Raw genomic sequence first — 22,477 nt, forward strand, 5'->3', positions numbered from 1 at the left:
CTCTCTCTGTCTCTCTGTCTCTCTCTCTCTCTCTCTCTCTCTCTCTCTGTCTCTCTCTCTCTCTCTCTCTCTGTCTCTCTCTCTCTCTCTCTCTCCCTCTCTCCCTCTCTCAGTGATATAGACGGTGCTGTGAGAGAGTGTGTATAGAGTGGCTGAGCGAGTGAGTCGGGGGAATTCGGCGAGTGCGTCATCGCCGCTGCAGTGAGGGAGGAGATTGATTTTAAACTGGTTTTGCTGAGCCGAGTGAATGTGTTTGTGTCTCTCTCATTGTGGGGAGACAGCAGGTTTGTTATACGGTTTAAACTCCACTGTTCGGTCTGAAGGTTCAGGCGCCTCTTAAAAATAAAATAAAACATTTTTTGCACTAGCTGCCTGTACGGCGCTTTTCCTCCAGTAGGGTAATGGATACACGTGTTCAGCTCCTGTGAAGATGAATAGCAGTGGCCCTTTTTGCTGCTTTCACAGATCTTTTGTTTCTCGCTGGCAGAACAGAGCCACACGGCCAGTTAGCATCATATCTATAACGTTTAACGAGTAATAGAGAACGTCACAGTACTGGAAAGCTTTTCTTTGATATGCTATGTGTGTTGTGATATTTAGGTTTTCTATATATTATTTATGTTTAGCTAGATCGGGGTCGACAACCCAAATGTTAAGAAGAGCCATTTTGTCCTTTCAGCAAAAATCAAACCACCTTGGGAGCCACAAGTGTTGTGGCTCCCAAGGTGGTTTGATGTTTGCTGAAAGGCCAAAATGGCTCTGTTCATTTGACCATCTTGGCTGTAAATATGTCTCAGTGTGTGCTGATGTGCTAGTATAGACTAAAAATTAAAATATTAAAGAAAACGCAGACTCACTTTGCTCTGCTTTCAGCTTTAGCTCAGCCATAGCCGCTTTTCTCGCATCTCCAGCAGGAAACTTTTCCTCAAAAGTAGAACAGTTTCTTGTAAAATGTCTCTCAACATTCGAGTTTTTACAAGGCTGAAGTCGCTTCTCATTCACCGGCTTCTTGTTCGAATTTTCCCGTTCCACCTTAAATCATGGCTGAGGTGATAGAATGTAACTGCTGCACCATTTAAGGTGGAACGGGAGTATTCGAATGAAAAGCTGGCGAATGAGAAACTGACTTCAGCTTCATGACTTTTTAGTGTTTGTCAGTTTCTCGTTGCAGATTAAACGTATCAGGAAACCAGCTGGAGTGATTATAAACACAAATAAGTCCATTCATCTCAAAATCATCGATGTTCATCTTAAATCTGTCTTTTTGCCGTTTCGTTAGCTACTATCTAGGCGAGGTTGTTGTCTGTGTTGCTATGGTGACCAGCAGTCTGCGCTGATCTTCAGGGTTAAAGGGTGAATTAGCAGTTCTACATTAACTCCAGAGTTTAAGACCATTTAATGTTAAACTGTGTTGAACGATCAGCAGAGCTTTATTTTACTGTAAAGGAGGATTATTTTATTTTTACCTACTAATCTGATTCAGCTGTGGAGCCACAACAGGGCAGTAAAAGAGCCGCATGTGGCTCCGGAGACGCATGTTGCCGACCCCACTTTCAGCATATGGGTGCTGCAGTTAATTCAGATGTGGGACTTTATCCCCTTGAAGTTTATCTGGAAGTAAACTTAGATGCGAAAAAGAAGTACCGAGGCAGGTGGTGAGGGGGGTTCGGACCCATGGGAGCGGGCTGTGGTTGTAGAGAAGGTTTGTAAGCGCCCTTCTTCTGAGTTTGATCCATAAAAGGATGTAAAGATCCGCTCTTAATTAGCTTCAATTTAAAAGTTAAATGAGGCTCCCAGGTGGTTGCGCTGGTTTAAGCGAGTGGGGTGAGAACTCCGCGGCGGACCCGGCGCTCGCAGATGGCAGCTTGATTACTGATGCAGCTCTGTCCTGTCAGTTCGCACCAAAGCACACTTTTGTCAACATGCTCGGCCACTTCTGCTTAGCGGCCAGCTGCTAATTGGAAAGGTGTGCTGCAGCGGGTCACCTTAGATCTCCAAAACTTACTGCATGGCCTAAACTAAAACACGACCGAAGTAAAGTCTCTGAACAGACGTTCAGCACTGAGTCTGCGTTATCTTTTTTGTGCTGAAGTGGAAAATCAGGCATAACATTCTGACCACCTCCTTGTTTCTGCGCTCATTGTCCATTTTATCAGCTCCACTTACTATATAGGTGCACTTTGTAGTTCTACAGTTACAGACTGTAGTCCATCTGTTTCTCTGATACTTTGTTAGCCCCCTTTTACCCTGTTCTTCAGTGGTCAGGACCCCCATGGACCCTCACAGAGCAGGTACTATTTGGGTGGTGGATCATTCTCAGCACTGCAGTGACACTGACGTGGTGGTGGTGTGTTAGTGTGTGTTGTGCTGGTGCGAGTGGATCAGACACAGCAGTGCTGCTGGAGTTTTTAAACACCTCAGTGTCGCTGCTGGACTGAGAATAGTCCACCAACCAAAAACATCCAGCCAAAGCATCCTGTGACCACTGATGAAAGACTAGAGGATGACCAACACAAACTGTGCAGCAGCAGATGAGCTATCGTCTCTGACTTTATATCTACAAGGTGGACTGACAAGGTAGGAGTGTCTAATAAAGTGGACAGTGAGTGGACAAACTGTTTAAAAACTGACCTATATAGTAAGTGGAGCTGATAAAATGGACAGTGAGCGTAGAAACAAGGAGGTGGTCATGATGTTACGCCTGATTGGTGTGTGTCAAGCACTTTGGGCTGGTGTGAGGTAGAGTTTGATTGAGAACTGATAATGTTAACCAGCCAACCAGCGTTTCTACCTCTGTGTGTGGACGTCTCTTTGCCTTCTTCTCTCTCTCCTAGCTCTCTCATTGGCTGTTGCCTGAATCACTCGTTAAGTTACGTCGCTGACCGTCTCACATTACAGGACTCTGTATATTTTCAGCTGTGGAAATCAGACATGTTTAAAAATGTCAGGAGGCGTCCAATCAGTTCAGAGCCACAGTAGATTGGAAGGGCTGAAGACTGACTATTAAAGACTCTACCAGATCATCTGCGTCATCAGTCGCTTCTGATTGAACTCCTGACCCGAAAATTCGCTTCTGATTGGAAGGGAAAAAATGGGGGTTAAATTAAACTGAAATGAAGTGGTGTGATTTTGAATGTCTGTGATGTTGGGCCAAAAGAAGTTGGTAGTTATGGGAGAAACAAGGCTTTCTGAAGCTTTCAGTGTTCACTCATTCGAAATGCTCGCATCTCATGATGGCAACAGACTAAAACAGCTAAAGTGCAACTGTGGGAGGTCTTTTCGCCGTATTTTGCACTTTATGATGTACCATCTGTTTACGTTCTGGACTGCAGGCAGGTCAGTTTAGCGCCCACTCTGTCTGCTTACCCAGCCATGCTTTTGTAACACATGCAGAATGAGGCTTGCCTCTGTCATGTTGGGCATCCCTGAAAAAGACGTGGTCTAGAAGGTAGCATATCGTTGCTGTCCCAAAAAAAGCATCTCCATTTCAAAAAAAAAATTCTACATCATTTGAGCACAGCATCTGCTCTTTACATTGTGTAAAAGTTTCAGGACGAATGGACCAATAGAAATGCTCCAAAATTACTTGCAATAAAATTTGTAGATGCTTGTTTTTTTGGTAGTGACTGTATGCTGCCTCAAAGTGTGTATAATTCTTTCAGCATTAATGGCGCCTACACAGTTACCTACTAATACGCCCCCATACCATGACAGACGCTGGCTTTTGAACTTTACGCTGGTAACACTCAGGATGTCCTGATGTCCATTACTTCCATAAACAATCTGAAAGGTTGATTCATCAGATCACAAGACACGTTTTTACCGAGCATCAGTCCATCAGTCAGCTCGAGCCCAGAGAAGTCGGCGGCGTTTCCAGACATAGCATGACGCAATTTTAACATATGTTTAGAGTGACATCACATGTTTAAGATGTTCTTTAAACATTTCACTACTATTTATCATAGCTTTTTCAGAGAGAGCAAGTAAAACAATGAAGTTGATAAGATAAACGTTTGTACTGTTTTCATTTAAATGCAGGTGGATTCACAAATCACTGCTTTGTTTTTATTTTCTGTTTACCATTTTATGTTCTACGCCAACTTTTTTTGTAAGGCTCATAAGCAGAGCTGTATGTAGAGATGATATTTCAGTAAAAAGATGATACATTGGTAAGGTGTAAGCTTTGTGAGTTATCTTTGGCACCGTTAAATCAGACACGCCTGAAATAGAAATAAATCAGAAAATCAGCCAAATTATTGGGTACGCATCACCTAAATGACTGTTAAACATCTGTGTTTCTGTGTTTATCATAGCAATATGGAATATGTTCTCGTTGGAATATTCCAATGATGTGTGTTTAAAGAATATGCAAATAAAAATTCCAAAGTGGATAAAATACCCGTCGCAACTTACCAGGGCTGTGATTCAGGCAAGCACACAGTGTCTCAACCTCTCTTGCTCGCTATCTGTCTCCTTCTCTCTCTTTCTTTCCTAATGAAAAAAAGATCTTGATTGCCCTGTAAATAGAATTGTGTTTCTCCTCACTCAGTACGGCGCGAGAGCCCCTCTGCAATTAAAGCCGCCCAGATTGGCCACAGCCAGAAATCTCCAGACGCCTCCGATTTTCAGCTGCGCTTTTTATTTTTTTCTCCTGACGGCCCCTTGGAGAGCCTCTCGAGGGAAAGCCCTTCTATTCATCATAATTAAGAGATTTTTCCAGTGCCAGCGGTGGAACGCGCTCTCAGTCAAGCCTTAACGTACTGTACCTACTCTAGGCTAATCCCAGCTCGCGGCTGGCACCACAGCGAGGCTGCCGTCCAACAGAATGTGTTTTAGTCATAGCCTCTCCGCTGCTGTTGGGTATAATTCATTGAGAATTCCCTAATCCATATCGCCCTTGACTCATCGCGGAGCTAAAGGAACGTGTCGGAGGTGTTCCCGCAGCCGTAAGCGTGCATGCGCCGCGCTCTGTGGATTTGTAACAGGAGCCGTGTTTAATGCGAGTGAACAGAGCTGCAGATGATTGTTGCAGCTCTTAACTCGACCTGCTGAGTGGGAGCCTTCCAGGCACACACTCTGCTCACGATTTGTGTGAATAAAAGCAGGAACGGTCTGCAGAAATGCTACATCAGCTCATGGTTCACTGCTATATACGCTTCAAACTCTGTCTGTCCAAACCTGGTGCGACCTGACTGGTCACTGTGTGGTCAGGACATATTTGTCCACCCACAGAACATCCGATTTATTGTATGATAAGATAAGCCACAACCGTCATATTATGTGTTTCTTGCCATGAATGGTATAAGCCAGGGGTCGCAACCCAGATGTTAAGAAAAAACATTTTGTCCTTCCAATGAAAATCAAACCACTTTGGGAGCCACAACATTTTATGTCCATTTTACCATCTTGGCCGTAAATATGTCTCAGTATCTGTTAATGTACTAGTATAGGATAAAAATATTAAAGAAAACGCAGACTTACTTTGCTCTGCTTTAAGCTGTAGCTCAGCTATAGCTGCTTTTTTCACATCTCCAGCAGGAAACCTTTCCTTAAAAGTCTCTCAACGTTTGACTTTTTACGAGGCTGAAGTCGCTTCTCATTCCCAGCTTCTTGTTCGAATTTTCCCGTTCCACCTTAAATCATGCCTGAGGTGCCAGGATGGAACTGCTGCACCATTTAAGGTGGAACGGGAGAATTCAAACGAGAAGCTGGGAATGAGAAGCGACTTCAGCCTCATGGCTTTTCATGACTTTTTAGTGTTTGTCAGTTTCTCACTGCAGATTAAACGTATCAGGAAACCAGCTGGAGGGATTATAAATGCAAATAAGTCCATTCGTCTCTAAATTATCAACGTTCGTCTTAAATCTTTCTCTTTGCCATATTTTTTAGCTACTAGCCAGGCCAGATTGTTGTCTGCGTTGCTGTGGTGACCATCAGTCTGTGCGCCAACGTTCAGGGTTAAAGGGTGAATTACCACATATAGGCATTAAGTCCAGCGTTTAAGACCATTTATTGTTAAACTGTGTTGAACGATCAGCAGAGCTTTATTTTTACCTACAAATCTGATTCAGCTGTGGAGCCACAACAGGACAGTAGAAGAGCCGCATGTTGCCGACCCCTGGCATAAGCAAACCCTTAGAGTACGATTTCTATTTTTATATTATTTTTGTCATTCTTCATGATAATGGCAGAAAAAATAGAAAAACATGACTTTGCTTCCAAAAAATCAGCCAATAAATTTGAAAGAGCATGATACACATCACACTCCAGCACACACTGTAATCTGTTTTATTTTATTTTCAGATTCAAGTTACTGGTTTAAACGGTTCAATGTACACTCTTAAAAAAGACGGTTTAAGAATTCTTTAGTAAAGAAAATGGTTCTATATAGAACACAACACTCAAAAAAACCCTTCTATGATTAAAGGGTTCTTTGCGTCATTAAATGGTTCTTTATATTGATGGAGAATGCGCTGTAGATGGTTCTATACTGAGCATGTTTGAAAACTGTTCTATATAGCACCAAAAGAGCTCTTCTATTGTTACAATGTCAAGCCTGTAGAAGAACCCTTTTTGGTGCTATATAGAACCCTTTTAAAAAAGTTTCTGTATAGAACCATACAAAACCCATTCTCCATCAATATGAAAAACCCTTTCATTATGCAAAAGAAGCCTTTTACCTTGCAAAGGGTTCATGGTTTTTTATAGAGCCATTTTCTTTACTAAAGAGCCCTGGAACAACCATCTTCTTTAAATGTGTACATTTGATTCCTTTAGTATGATGAAAAATCACGTGTACACAGTTTTCCACTCATCCCAGACGTAGTTGATCAGCCAGGACAAGTTTGGAGTTGATATTTTGCTTCTTTAGTTTAGAATTGGAGCTAAGAAAGGATAGAAGTCAATAGTCACCAACATTTTCATCCGCAAGACTTATAGATGGGGTTTCGGGCAAAGTATGACTTCCTGTGAGCTATAAACATGAACAAAACTTCATGGGCCAAACCCAGTCCAAAACCTGACATTTTATCAGGCCCAGTTGGGCTCTACAACATAAGACATTGCTCATTAGAAAGCCCAATGTTTTATATGTAGAATCGGCCCAAACCTGGCCCGAAACCTGATATTTTATCAGGCCTCATTAAACTCATTAGATTTGAGCCTAACCTGAGCCCAATGTTGTACATGGAAAAGTGGCCCAAACTTGGCCCAAAACCTGATATTTTATCAGGCCTAGTTGGGCTCTACTACATAAGAAATAACTCATTAGACTCATTAGACTTGAGCCCAACCTTAGCCTGATGCTGTACATGAAAAAGTGGCCCAACCCTGGCCCGACGCCTGATATTTTATCAGGCCTAGTTGGGGTCTACTACATAACAAATATCATTAGACTCATTAGACTTGAGCTAAACTTGAGCCTGATGTTGTACTTGGAAAAGTGGCCCAAACCTGGTCCAAAGGCTGATATATTGTCAGGCCCTGTCAGGCTCAACTACACTAAAAATCACTCTTTAAAAAACAAACCTGAGCTCAACCCGAGTCTGACATTGATCCTAACCCGCCCCAAATCCGATATATTTGCTGGGCCTTGTTGAGCTCTATCACATCAAAAATCACTTATTAGAACTCAAATCCTGATATTGCAAATGAAAAAACATCCCAAAACCCGATACTTTGGCTCTGGTCAGTCAGCAGACCTCTATCCCAGTCTTATCTAAATCTTATCTTTTCCTTTTATCGCTCGCGTCTACGTCTCAGCAGTCTTTCAGCAGTCTGGCAGTGCAGAAGGGAGACCTCAGGCTCTCATTCATCTCCAGAACTTCTTACAATGAAACGCTGATGTTTAATCTCCTCTTCTCTCCTAAAGGGGTTCAAAATGAGTGACCCTTCATATCTGCTGAAGTTCTCTGTTGATCTTAGGAAAGACGTTTTTCATTTGCTTCATGCTCAGACAGAATTTTGAATGCTGTCAGGGAGCAAAATTTCAAGCCCACTTAAAACATCACTGAAGACTCATAGGGGTCTATAATATCAGCTGTAGTCTGAGGTGCTGCCAGGATGGGCTCTCATTCATCTCCTCTCTCCAACAGTAACTCCACTGAGGGTGGCGGGACGTATATTAAAAAGTGCTGCAAGGGATTCTGCATCGACATCCTGAAGAAGATCGCCAGGAACGTGAAGTTCACCTACGACCTTTACCTGGTGACCAATGGAAAGCATGGGAAAAAGATCAACAACGTGTGGAATGGCATGGTGGGAGAGGTGAGAGGATTTCTGTTAGCAGAGTTAGCAGAGTGTCCATTTACTATTTTCATCAGTTCTTCACAATAAGTGCTTCCATTGCTAATGACGAGTGAAAGCTAATCTCCGTTGAACAACCAGCGGCTCCAAAATGCACTTCATCATATTCTTTTCTTCATAACTGTAATATTTCATAAGCTACATTCTAAAGGTGGGGGTCATATGAGAGCTGTAACTGTCTTCTTTCCAGTCAAATAGATGGGTGATGTAATTTTAAACCCTTATAATAAAAGAAGCTGAACTCACAACTTTTTTCTACTATAAGTCGACCCATTTTTCACAAATCTGAGCTATAAACTATAAACAGATGGCGTCTCTTCAGTGATCTGCTCTGTAAAAAATTATTTTATGAAAAAATACAAAGAGCGCCTTTTTTGGCTTTCAGCAGTAAATTGTAAGCATTAGGTTTATGATCATAAAACACATTTTCTGTTCATTTGAGGGGAGCTTTTACAAAAAACACCAACACTTTACATTTATTTTATGCAGTTACTGAATAATTTGCCTTATGATTTGGGCATGTAAATTCAGATGGAAAAAACAAAATACACCCTGGAGAATAACTGGCTAATTAGGGCCGGCTGGCTATTTTTCACTCATATCCTAGCCATTATAACTTCTTTTGGGTGCCAGTTGTTCCACACTCATAACAGTCACTCTCTTTTCAAACTTAAATGAATTATGAAAATTCACACAATGAAATGACTTACACTGAAAATAAGACATTACTCTTGATGCAGCTCAATTCACTAAATTGGGCTAAACTTAATTTTCTAAACCACGGAGGGGCGCTGACCCAGTGACAGTTTAGGACCTTTATTTCTAAAAGTGTAGGAGAAGAGGCAACACAGAGATGGTAAGTAAAACAAGGTGAAAGACACACCCAATATGCAAATAGATGGAGCCAGGAGCCAATTAAATCTTGTCTCCTGCACCAATATCCCCACCTGCTAAAGGTGACGAATTTAAGTACATTGATTCAACACAGAGATCCCATTTAAACGCTTAGTCATCAAAAAAGTTAACTCAAACGTTGGGTGTGTCCTACATTACATACAACAGACTTCATTTAATTGGGTTCGCATCACGTTTAAAACCCAGTTCGTTCCCTCTAATTTGACTTTGGCTGATTTAACTTTAAACTTCTTCAATGCTAATATTTTAAGCTACATTTAAAAACGTGTCAATTAAATTAAACCCAATTTGTTACCATATACTGTACATATCACTGCTGCCAGAACAAAACCTCGTATCTCCACAGTGGTGACTTTACAGGAGAAGGATCAAACATGCTTTACTGTTAATGTAAGTCAATGGAACCAGACGTTTTTCCAAGCAATTTTTGGTTTCTTTTGGTCCATTCATCATGAAATTTACACACAGTGTAAAGGCCAACAGGTATTTTCAAATTATGTCAAAAACTGAAAACCGAGTGATATACAGCTCTACGTTTTCTCAGTGGCTTTTAAGGACATTGTGTTTTAAGAACAGCGAGTCTACAGCAGCTTCAGAATGAGAATCCATAAATCTCTGTCTGCTGGAAGTACGTTTGCGACAGACGGTGCCTGATGGCAATCAGGTGTGGAAGTGGCAAAAGGATTTGCCATTTATTCGATTTGTTTTAGCAGAGACTGAAGCGGTTGGACCTGAGTTACAGAACCAAAGTAAATGAGGTCCGGGGAGTGTCCCCCCGAGTGCGGGCGAGTGAGTGTGCAGGTGTTTGGCGTGCAAAGTTCGGAGTCTTTGTCTAGACGTCTTTGTCTCCCGCTGCAGGTGGTGTATAAGAAAGCCGTCATGGCCGTGGGCTCGCTGACGATCAATGAGGAGCGTTCAGAGGTCATCGATTTCTCCGTTCCCTTCGTGGAAACCGGCATTAGCGTGATGGTGTCCCGCAGCAACGGCACCGTCTCTCCCTCTGCATTTCTGGGTAACTGCCAGCAGGCTGAGACCCCCTCTGAGGCTCGCCTGTCAAAATATTGAGCACTGTTTCACTTAACATTGTACTCATTCACCACGCCTGCATCTGATATCCCCACATCGCTTTGCTGAGGCCGTAGGAGGGCCTGACCGAAATATCGAGCACACAGACAGCACTCAGTACAGTTAACTCAACTGCTCGTTCACCACAGCCTTTTCCTGATAATGCAGGGCTGTATAATGCCACAATTCATAACACTTCATAATACAACTTAAAGTTCATTCAGCAGCGCATGGGTTGATATGAGATAAGAAAACCATAACCAATTCAGCAAAAGCAGTAAAACCTTTTTTCTCTCACGCTAAAAATGATTATTGTGGAGAGAATTAATTATTTACACATTTCACAACATTAACTTTTAAATACAAACCTTTTACACGCTGCTTCTGTTTTTTCCATAGTTAAAATAAAAAAAATTATATTGCATTTTATCTCAAAATAATCATTCATTTGTGTTACAACAACTTTAATAGCACCAGTGTTGCATGCACAAAAAGTTTATGTACAGCCCTGTAATCTCATGAATCTCACCTCTCTTTGATCTGAGTCCTTCTGTTAAATGTAAATGCTAATTTCCTAAGTCATAATCCTCATTAAGCCCCTTTTCTCCCACAGACACTCATACACAGTACACACAGACTCACACGCTTACAGCCGTAACAGCACAAATAATGAATTTAAGGTGGAACTGCTTTTAAGGTGGCACTGAATTTAAGGTGGAATTGCATTTAAGTTAACACTGAATTTACGGTTGCATTTAATTTAAGGTATCAGTAAATTAAGGGTGGCACTGCGTTTAAGGTGGAACTGCATTTAAGGTGGCACTGAATTTAAGGTAGAATTGCATTTAAGGTAGCACTGAATTTAGGCTGGCAGTGAATTTAAGGTATCAGTGAATTTAAGGTGGAACTGCATTTAAGGTAGCACCGTTACCATCTACCTTGGATACTGTAGCGACTGCCTAGCAACATTTTAGCAATACTTTAACAACCATCAACAGCTGTCTTTTTCAAGCCAACTTAAAGTTCGTTGACGAACTTTCCCTTTCTGTTTTACATTTTGACTTTTTTAGCGATCAGACCTTCTGATTTTTTAGTGACTAGCCCCATCAGACCATTAACACAATTAAAATGAAATGTCAAGAATACTTTGAATAATTTGAATTAAGTCTTTAATGCACAATTAAATTAAAATGTTCAAATTTGCATTTGAATTTGAATAAAGTCTGGAATGTGCTGCCATAAGCCCCTCAGTCTGCTACACCCTCGCCTATGGGTTGAGTTGTAAGCATTGTCATTTGTAACACAGATGTGCAGGTTGTATGTTCCTTGTATGTGATAAAAAACAATCTTTCTGAAATACGTTTAAAATTATTCAGCAAAAAACCGAAATGCATTAGTTTGTGCGCAGCTCTTCCAGACCGTCGCTGCAGTACAGAGGTCGCTTATTGGATTCATGGCTCTTCTCTTGCACCTATATCAGGAATGCGCTCCATCAGCAAGCCATTCATTAATTAACATAAGGCAGATAATTACAGGAGTTTAGCTGGGAAAAGCCCCAAGATGGACATTCGCCAGTTTCCCTTTTACTTCGCCAAAGTAAAAAGCTATTTAATCTCCCTGGCTTGTCCATAATCACTTATTGCTGTGGCAAGCAGGCTGTGTGGAAGAGAGTCGCTGACCATCTCTTTATCCTTACTCTCTCTCTCTCTCTCTCTCTCTCCATGTTGCAGAGCCCTTCAGTGCGTCCGTGTGGGTGATGATGTTTGTAATGCTGCTGCTGGTCACTGCCATGGCCGTCTTCATGTTCGAGTATATCAGCCCTCTGGGCTTCAACCGGAATCTGGCCCAGGGCAAAGGTAAGCTCGACAGTGCCGCTTCCTTCAGGCTGCTCCTCGCTCTGCAGTCCCACAGGCCACAAAACCTGCCCAATTACACTCACTAAACACCCAGTATCAGTCAACAATGACCTCCTGTCCCAAATGACCACACCTGCCATTTGTGGTTAGGACTGCAAGTCTGTGGAAATGTGTCTCGCCGTTGAACAGCACTGTGCAAAAATCAGAGGCCGCCCTGCTGTTTCTTTCATTTCCAGCTAGAACAGTCATTAAGTACACGCTTTTCAAAGTTTTCAGGGTCGAGAAAAAAGCAGAAAATATATATTTAAATACACAATCACACAGAAATATAACTAAACTAAATATTATATGACATTTTTAGTATTTAGTGAGTCACTCTCTCCCTTTATTCCAGCTTCTGTTCTTTTCAGGAGCCTCACTTTCAGTTCCTCAAAGAATCTGCAGACACACCTCCAAAGTTCAGTCTTAGAAGCTGGTTGATCATTTTCTGAAGTAATCAAACACATTCAGTGGTGTTGAGGTCTGGACTCTGGGGTGGTCAGTCCATCGTTCAGCTTCTTTGTTTGATGTGTCCGTCTCCTTTTCTCAGTGAGGTTCTTCTTGATCAGCTACACATCCTTTCAGACCCACAGCGCTGAGTCGTCTTCTCACAGTGGAAGGATGGACAGAAACACCTGTGGATGTTTTCAGATCTGATCAGCTTGATTTTCTCCTCTCTCTCAGAGATGAAAGCTTTAAGTGCTGTTTATCTGATGGGGGCAGTTTTGGGGTCGACCAGCTCTTCCAGGTGGTTGTTAGGAGCCCCATTTTCTCTGTAGCTGTTAATCAGTTTTTGAACCTCCTGAAAAATTAATAACCTGTACTGGATCTTTTGACTGGAAAAGGGTGATTACTTTTGCACAGTGCTGTAAGTCAGCTAGTTATGGAAGTTCTCACAATGATTTTGGAAAGTATGCAGTATATACACTGTATGTCCAAAAGTATCTGGACAGTCCTTCTAGTGATTGAATTCAATTAATTTTCTGTCACCCTTTGCTGCCAGCTTGTTTAATCTCCATAGAAAAGCACAACAGAATGGGACACTCTGGAGCAGCTGCACATGAGCCTAAGGTCACCATGCCGAATGCTTAGCGTGGGCAAGAGGGGTATAAAGGACCCCAGCATAGGGCTGTGGAGCAGTGGAACTGTGTTCTCTGGAGTGATGGAGCTCCATCCAACACCTTTGAGATGAGTTGGAATGATCCAGAACTGACCATCCGACATCAGTACCTGATCTCACTAATGCTCAGTCAAATCCTCACAGCAATGTTCCAACCATCTATCGTAAAGCCTTCCCAGAGGAGTACACCTCAAATCAAAAGAAACACTGGAGTGTCCAAACTTTCAGACAGACAGTGTACAAAACCTCAGCTCTTAAAAGTTGGGGCGGTATGTGAAAAAGAAAATAATAATAAAAAATAAAAAGCTTCACAGGTGTACCCACTAATACCCCCCCCCATACCATGACAGACCCTGGCTTTTGAACTTTACGCTGGTAACAACCTGGAAGCTCCTTTTCTTCTTTGGCTGAAACTGGAAGTACTCACTTCCACTAAGCATCGGTTCATTTCAGATGGGCTTAAGCCCAGAGAAGTTGGCGGCGTTTCTGGACACGGTTGATATACGGCTTCTGTGGCTTCCGCTGTGCATAGAACATGCATTTGCGGACACAGTGACGGTGTTCATTAACTTATTTCTGTTTTTATTTGCATCTCATATACTGTCCTGCTTTTTTTGGAGCTGAAGTTTGTAAATTGTGGGATGTCAGTTGGCAACGATTAACGATTAACGCTTCCCGCTCACTTCAATAAAGTCCAATTTTCATTTAGCCCATACTGAATATAAATTCAGATTTATATAGGACCATTCAAAGTGTTTTTGTACCACATCACTCGGCGCTGTTCTTCATTGTATGACTCAAATTAAAAACTCTTTTCTGTTTTCAAATGGCCCCGTGACTAAGCAGTAATTATCCCCAAGGACAGATTATATTGATGGCGTGTCTGCTTTTCCACCCACTCAAAGAAATGCTTTTCTATAGCTGTGCTGACTACTAACCCAGCCTTTTCATTACACATCACCACTGCTGGGTACTGAGTCTTAATGGAATTACATTGCAACTTCGATATTTGATTCGCACTGTGAGGAAATATGCAGAATTGGTCTTAAAAAGACAGGAAATAGTGATGTAACTACTGGGGTCGGAGTCGTGTGCTGGGGTTAGTCAAACATATAGGGAGGACTGCAGTGACCGTGTCCCTTAATCTGTCATACAGATACTGACACAACTCACTGAATGACCTCATTTCACAACATACCTCACTAGTTACTGTTTGAACATTTGTAATCAAATGACATGTTGTGTTGATTTTCTTAGTTGAAGAAAATCATCTACAGGGAATAAACTTAAATATGGCATTTTCTGCCAATTTTAGTGCACAATTTCTATTTATTTGCTTTTTTTTTTGCTTTATTTTAGTTTAACATATTGAAAAAAACTGTATATAAAATATAATGTAAACAGTCATTCAGTGGTTTGGTGTAAAATGATTCAGATTTCTTTACAGTGGTGGTGATAGGAACCAGGGGTTGCCATGACTACAACACAAATATAGACATTTTATTTACTATCCAGAACCACCAGTGAACCTACACGAGTCTTCTGAGTTTATATATGGAATGTTGATGATGGGAAAATAGTGGAAAATCTAAAAAATAGGTTTTCTTTTAGGTTTTATTTGGCCTCACAACACCCTGCATATATCCCTCCACCATGAATGGATTAAAATAAAACAGATTTGAGGCCAAAACTATCATAAAACAGTGTCTCAGACATCAGGCAGTGAATTCATAACCATTTCATGTAGTAACTTTCTGTGAGGGAGCTTTTAGACGTGGATGTCTGGTTCCTATCACCACCACTGTGAACAGCTCTGACTCGGTAAGTTTATCTAGAACGGAGCGTTTCACACCAAACCACTCTGAATGACTCTGTTTACATGTTAACAAAGTTATTATACAGAAATATGTATAATAAACAGTAATTGTAGATGATGTGTTGGCTTATTTACACTTAAATCAACAACACATGGAATTTAAACAGGGGTGCCCAAACATTTGGATACGACTGTCTTCCGGCGTTTATTTTTCTCCCTCTTATCTATAATGAAGCTCATCTGTGGTTTATAAACAGATTCTTCACAACATGCAACATATATTCATTATTTACAATTCAAAAATCTTAAATAGGTGGTCTAATGTAAACATCCGTGCTGATGTTAGATGTGAGTGGGTGGAGGTGCCTTGAGAGCTTCAACTTAAAACACAACAATAGTGAGTAAACAAGCAAATACCATTTTTAAATTAAATGAAAGTCTTTTGTTTGTATGGGGGGTTAGATTTTATTTGTAAGACCCCAGCTATTCAGAAAAGCTTTATTTTAGAAGGTGATCTTTCAGATAAGGTGAGCTGTGGAAATCCTGTGGAGCTGCTGAATGAAGGACGATGCTGGTGCTGATTCTGATGCTGTGTTGTCTGCAGATCCCCACGGACCCTCCTTCACCATGGGGAAAGCGGTGTGGCTGCTCTGGGGTCTGGTCTTCAACAACTCTGTGCCCGTGCAGAACCCCAAAGGCACCACCAGCAAGTTCATCGTGTCCGTCTGGGCCTTCTTCGCTGTCATCTTCCTGGCCAGCTACACTGCCAACCTGGCTGCCTTCATGATCCAGGAGGAGTTTGTGGACCAGGTGACGGGACTGAGCGACAAGAAGGTAAGGCTTCGTTCTGGTTCCAACTTTAAGGCAAGGAGCTTGGTTCTTGAAACCGTCTAGGACCGTTTGGCCTCCTAACCTCTTTATCAGACTCTAATCAGGCCCACTTACAGAGTCCAAAAGCTTCTATTTTGCATTCCTTTCTCATGTATTAGAAATATTTTCATACAAATGTGTTGTATATGGTTCTATATAGCACCGAAAAGGGTTCTTCTATTGTAACAAGCTTCACATCGTAACAATAGAAGAGCCCTTTTTGGTGCTACATAGAACCATTTTCAAAAAGCTTCTATATAGAACCAACTACAGCACATTCTCTATCAGTCTGAAGAACCCTTTCAAGATGCAAGGAAGCCTTTAATCATGGAAAGGGTTCTTCGAGTATTGATGGTTCTATAAAGAACCATTTTCTTTACTAAAGAACCCTTTACTAAAGAACTACCATTTTTAAGTGTGTACCCTGAAAGGTACAGCATGGTCCTTAAGGTCCAGTTGTCCAGGCGAAAGGTGCATGAATACACCTTTTCATAATTACAGGGGAATTTCACCCTATTTTCAAATTTTTTGCATAAATCAATGAGAAGTCATTCAAAGTGTGTTGATGAAAACTGGTGCATTGTACAGAAACTTCCTGACGTAGAGTTATTTACAGTGGTGGTGATATGACCATCTGTCATCACAATTAACAATAACATGACATTGTTATATAACCGAACAGAATCTGTCATGATGACTCCTGACAGCATATGGCATCTACCACAACATGTTTATGTCAGTGTTATGTAGCAGGGTTCGAGTTTTACCTACAAGCCTTTATTAATGTTTATGTCATTCATCATGATGAGCTGCACCCTACTGTAAAGAGCTGCATGCAGCTACCGCTGAATTTCTGGTTTTCCTCGGATGATCACAGTTATTTTTAATTGGTACAGCTGTGAAATGCTGAGCATAGTTGAGAAGGTTTTGTATTTCCAACGCTGGTTTTACAAATAGCATATCGATCGGCACAAGAGCAGATCAAACGCAGGATAAAATGCCAGCATTCTGGGATTGATCTTTTGCTCGTGCTACAAAGTCTTCTTGGTGTTTGTAAACTGCTGCGGAGTGGGCTCTTAAATGTTTATTGAAGTCCATAGAGCTTAGCAAAGTGATTATTTCACAGCTGTGCAGTTATGAGGTGGGGACTGGCTCGGATTTGTATTCGATCCAGGTCGGTTTTCATTTCGGAGAAAACAGACTTCACAAGTGATTAGATTTGCGCTGCGCAGCTCCTCCTGTCTGCACCTTTGGGCGGTTCAGTGTGTTTTTGACTGTGCAGCGTTTGGCTGCTTGGTTTCTGAGAACTAGGCTGCTTAAATATCATTACACTGCTATTTGGAATGAAATTCCCAATATGTCAGCTTCTTTGAAGGGGATTTCCACCAAATTATTAAATTTCTGAATAATTGAATGGTTAAGATGAACATTCAGAGTGGTTTGGTGTGAAACGCTCTGTTCTAGATAACCTTACTGAGTCAGAACTGTTCACAGTGGTGGTGATAGGAACCAGACGTCCACCTCTAAAAACTCCATCACAGAAAGTTACTACATGAAATGATTATGATGTCTGAGACACTGCGTTATGATTATGTTTTTTTTAAGACATTCATGGTGGAGGGATACATGCAGGGCGCTGTGAGGCAAAATAGTCCCCAAAAAACTTATTTTTCTGGATTTTCCACTATTTTCCATCATCAACATTCCATATAAACTCAGAAGACTCGTGTAGGTTCACTGGTGGTTCTGGATAGTAAATAAAATGTCTATATTTGTGTTGTAGTCATCACCACCACTGTAAAGACATCTGATCCATTTCCCACCAAACCGCTCTGAATTAACCAATGAATAATGCAGACATTTTGAAAATTTGGCGGAATTGCCCTTTAAACCTTAAAGGTCTGAGTAAGTAGAAGAGAAGACATTTTATTATGATTTGAGTTATGAATTATGATTGTTTACACTTTTGTCATTGTTATAGCCTCATAACAAATGAATGAAGTCAGAAGTGCAGACTCAGAGCGGTGAATGTGAATCGAGACCAGTCTTTGTTTACGTCTAAACAAACTAGAACATCTAAACAAAATAGACTGAATTATGTGGAAATTTTGAAAAAATTGGTGGAGTTCCCCTTTACTCACCACGTAAGTATCTTTGCAGTTACAATCAGCAAAATTACAAAAACAAATGCAGACATCCAAGAGTTAAAATAGCACATACAGCAATGCAGCACAGCCTCTGTAGAGCAAAACAACAATACCTCCCTCACAAATAACCCCGCTGCTGTGTTCTCACCCAGAGCGGGTCACGTGAGCCCGTACATGCGTTCGCACACGTACGCCAGCGAGCGCGTTGGTCTCCGGTGTACGTAAATCATAGGAATTATACATGCAGTTCGTCCCCTCTGAGGCACACAATTAACTGCCGCATATGTTGGTTTGCTGTAATGGGCTAAAAGCACTTGTAGTGGGCAGCTGCGGTGGGATTATACCGAGCCTGCCGCGCTGTAGTTAACACAAGCTCTACATCCTCGAACGCGCTGTTCCTGTGTGTAGTGATGCAGACGTCCCGGAGGGGTTCGGCCGCAGCGCCGCAGCTCTGCGCAACTCAGACATGACGTGTGCGCGTGTGCTTCTGCATGGCGTTTACCCCCCAACGCCGAGCTTAAAACGTCCCACAGGAGGCCAGCAGAGGAGCCTGACCGCTCAGCGGCCGCGTTACGCAAACCTGTGACACAGCTGCCCTGAGAGGCTGCAGAGCCTGAGTGAGTCAAAGGGCCTGAGACCTCGCTGCTACACACTGCTTCAGACACATAACATCATTTCCATATGAATAAAAGATGTTACATCCGCAAAACTTTGATGTCCAGTTTAAATATGTGATGATAATATACAAAAGTGTTCATTTTCCCTGCTGAAAACGGAGGATTAGAAGATTTGGCTTCATGGTTTCCGTTAGAGGCCACTAGTTTCCTGTGAAACACCTTTAGATCCCTTTAGGAAACCATCAAATGCATTTAGACTCAGCCTTTGGTCACTTATTAAACATTTAGGTTCGTTTACATTGTGATATCAACCCATTAAAAAAGGCAAAACAAATTACAAACCTTAAGGAACCAATTTTTTTTTTCAACAGGATCATTTCCAGTCAAAACAGCCATTAAGTACAAGTTATTCATTTTTCAGCAGCAGAAATAAAGCAGAAAACATCATTCAGGTAATGTGGGGCACTTTATGGCAGACTTGGCCTATTAATATAATCCAGAATTATTTCCATACATAACTTTAGGCCTTTTTAAGACTTTCCATTTGAAATGACACAGTAATACATAATTGTTTGCAGCGTGGGCACCTTCAGACATAATGTGACCCTCTCTTGTGGTGTTCAGGTCTGTGGGACTCATTTTCATACATCATCAACTACATACATCATCTAAACCGTTTATCCTTTTGGGTCGTGGTGGGGTGCTGGAACCTATTCCAGCTGTCATTGGGCGGAAGGCAGGATACACTCTGGACAGATCGCCAGTCCATCACAGGGCAGACAGACAGACAGACATAAGAGCAATTTTAGCATGTCCAATCAGCCGGACTGCATGTTTTTGGACTGTGGGAGGAAACCCACGCAGACACGGGGAGAACAGGCAAACTCCACACAGAAATGACCCTGGTCACCCGGCCGGGAATCGAACCCAGGCCATTCTTGCTGTGAGGCGACAGCGCTACCCACTGCGCCACCGTGCCGCCCACAACTCATTTTCAGTGTTTACTAAAAGAAAAAATGTTGTGTTGTGAAAGAAAAAATGTTGATCACAACATTTATTAAATGTTGTGATCATTTCACCCTCAGATTCTTGGTCTTTGCTGATTTTCTGTGAAGAACATATAAAATAACCCGTTTTCAGTGTCTTCACTCTGTTCACCCCCCACACATTTATACTACACATGTGGTGTTTGGTGAACCCGCGGGGAGTAAAAGTGTGGAGGTGCTGTGTCCTTCACTCTGTTCTCCTCCTACATGACCTGCTGTTAGTGTGTGTGTGTGTTTGTGTGTGTTTGTATATATGTGTGTGTGAGGGTGGACAACATGGACAGGCTGCTGACTGGCTACAGCTGCTAAAGGAGAACCCTACGCTGGACACTTGTGATATTTTAGACATCTGGTATTTTTACATAAACTGTTATTGCTGTATTGATTAAATAAACAGTAATGTGGTGGGTCCAGCAGACCACTGAGTAACAAACACATCAACACCACACAGGATTATAGTTTGAACGTTTTAAAACTGGCTGTTTTAAAATTTCATATTCACTGAACATCAAATAATAATTATCATGCGTGTTACATTCTGTTACCTCATTATATTAAATTTGTTTGTTTACAGTGTCAAGCGGTTTATTAATAAAATTGATATTAATATTAATATTAAGAATATTACTACATATTTTAGGTTCATTGCATCTTTTGATCTTTCAATTTCACCTTGCATTTTAATTATTAACAACATTAAACAACATTTATGAGCATTTAACAGCCTGTGGTCTGGAAGTAGTCATTGAACTTACCATGTGCTTACACTGAACAGCCTGGCTTTAAAGATAGACCACGCCCCCTGTGATGATCTCAGACAGATCACAATGACTGTTTTATAACATGAGGAGTAGATGCAACAATTCAGGTACAGCTTTGGTGACTGTTTTCCCACTTTACCTGAATCCACCTTAAAATCTGTTTGTTCAGTGAGTCACTCTCTCCCTTTATTCCAGCTTCCGTTCTCACTTTCAGTTCCTCAAAGAATCTGCAGACACACCTCCAAAGTTCAGTCTTAGAAGCTGGTTGATCATTTTCTGAAGTAATCAAACACATTCAGTGGTGTTGAGCTCTGGACTCTGGGAGGTGTTAGTCTTGTTCTGAGAGCACCAGCAGGTAAACTGAACTTCCTCCCTGTCAGACACTGTTTGTGATATTAAAAAGTGTTTTTACTCGTCAACACCCATGATGCTTTTAGTCAAAAATACCTCCTGATGTTGTTATACATCCTCAAACTCCACTGACTGATGGTTGTCAATGTGGTTTGAAGAGTCTTTTATTGCTTCTGTGGTGAACGTACTGCCTTCTGTCACTTCCAGAGATCTCGAGTTTAGACTCATCAGTCCACAAAGCTTTACTGGTGCGGTTCAGCTAATACATGCACACAGTGATTTCCCTATATCCCTATATGACCAAAAGAAATGGCCCAAAATGAAATTCTGGTTCCATTGACTTACATTAAAAGTAGAGTATGGTTTTTCCTTCTCCTGTAAAGTCACCATTTTGGAGATACAAGGTTTTCTTCCGACAACACATCAACATATATGTATATATGTATTTCGCTGTTGTCGGATCAAAACCTTGTATCTCCAAAATGGTAATTTTACAGGAGAAGGAAAAACCATACTCTACTTTTAATGTAAGTCAATGGAACCAGAATTTTGTCCAAGTCATTTTGGGCCGTTTCTTTGGGTCCATTCTTCTTACAAACAATATAAAGGACAACAGGCATTTTCAAAATATGTCAAAAACTGAGAAACAACAAAAATGGAGATACGAGGTTTTGATCCGACAGCAGATATATATATATATGTATATATATATATATATATATATATATATATATATATATATATATATATATATATATATATAGATAGATAGATAGATAGATAGAGAGAGATACATCAAGTACCAGCAGAAATAAAACCAAAACCTGACTGCCTCAGCCAGGAAGCTCAAACTGGGCCATAGTTTGCATCTTCCAGCAGGACAATGATCCCAAACATGCCTCAAAATCAGCATAAAAATGGTTCCCTGACCACAGAATTAAGGTTTTGCCATGGTCACCCCAGCCCCCTGATCTGAACCCCATAGAAAAGGTGTGGGATGGGCTGAAGAGGAGAGTCCACAGTGTGGAGCTTGGAATCCACACTGCTGAAATGGCTGTGTAGGAAGCCGTTTATTTAGAATGAAGAACCAGAACCAGTACGGCAACCGAGACCCCAGCACGTTATGGCAGCCCCCCTACAATTAGCCCACTTTATTCTCAAAATATTGCGAGTTTATTCTTGTAACTTTATGACTTTATTCTTGAAATATTGCAACTTTATACTAAAAATATCATACCGTATGACGTTTTATCTCAAATTTTTTATTTTTTTTTTTACAGTGGCCCTAAAGCGCCGTCGTAGCGCCGAAACAGATTTGAGAAAAATATTTATTTCATGATGAGAGTTAGATTTGTTCCAATCATTGTCCTCAAAAAACGTTTTGATTTTTGTTAATATTTTAAATGAAAGATCAAAAGCAAGTAAAGAGCAGTAAAAATGTTTACTGCAGTAAAAAGCAGTAAAGAATGTTTTTATAGCCTGTTTTGGCTCACATTTATCAGGGGTGCCATTCTTTGTGGAGTGCACTGTATATAGGGATAAACAATGATATCAGAATCATATCTGTATC

At 41.2% G+C, this 22,477-nt stretch overlaps 1 protein-coding gene across 1 annotated transcript in view; it reads left to right on the forward strand.

Moving 5' to 3' along the window:
* The window catches only part of grin2aa (glutamate receptor, ionotropic, N-methyl D-aspartate 2A, a), a 265,381-nt gene that overhangs the window by 218,669 nt on the left and 24,235 nt on the right, over positions 1 to 22,477 (forward strand). The window contains exons 6-9 of the mRNA XM_036590374.1: positions 8,094 to 8,265; positions 10,078 to 10,231; positions 12,015 to 12,140; positions 15,720 to 15,949. Of these exons, the coding sequence (XP_036446267.1) occupies positions 8,094 to 8,265; positions 10,078 to 10,231; positions 12,015 to 12,140; positions 15,720 to 15,949 (682 nt within the window). The remainder of the gene's footprint in view (positions 1 to 8,093; positions 8,266 to 10,077; positions 10,232 to 12,014; positions 12,141 to 15,719; positions 15,950 to 22,477) is intronic.

The sequence above is a fragment of the Colossoma macropomum genome, unplaced genomic scaffold, assembly GCF_904425465.1.
Source record: "Colossoma macropomum unplaced genomic scaffold, Colossoma_macropomum, whole genome shotgun sequence".
NCBI classification, from domain to species: Eukaryota; Metazoa; Chordata; class Actinopteri; order Characiformes; family Serrasalmidae; genus Colossoma; species Colossoma macropomum.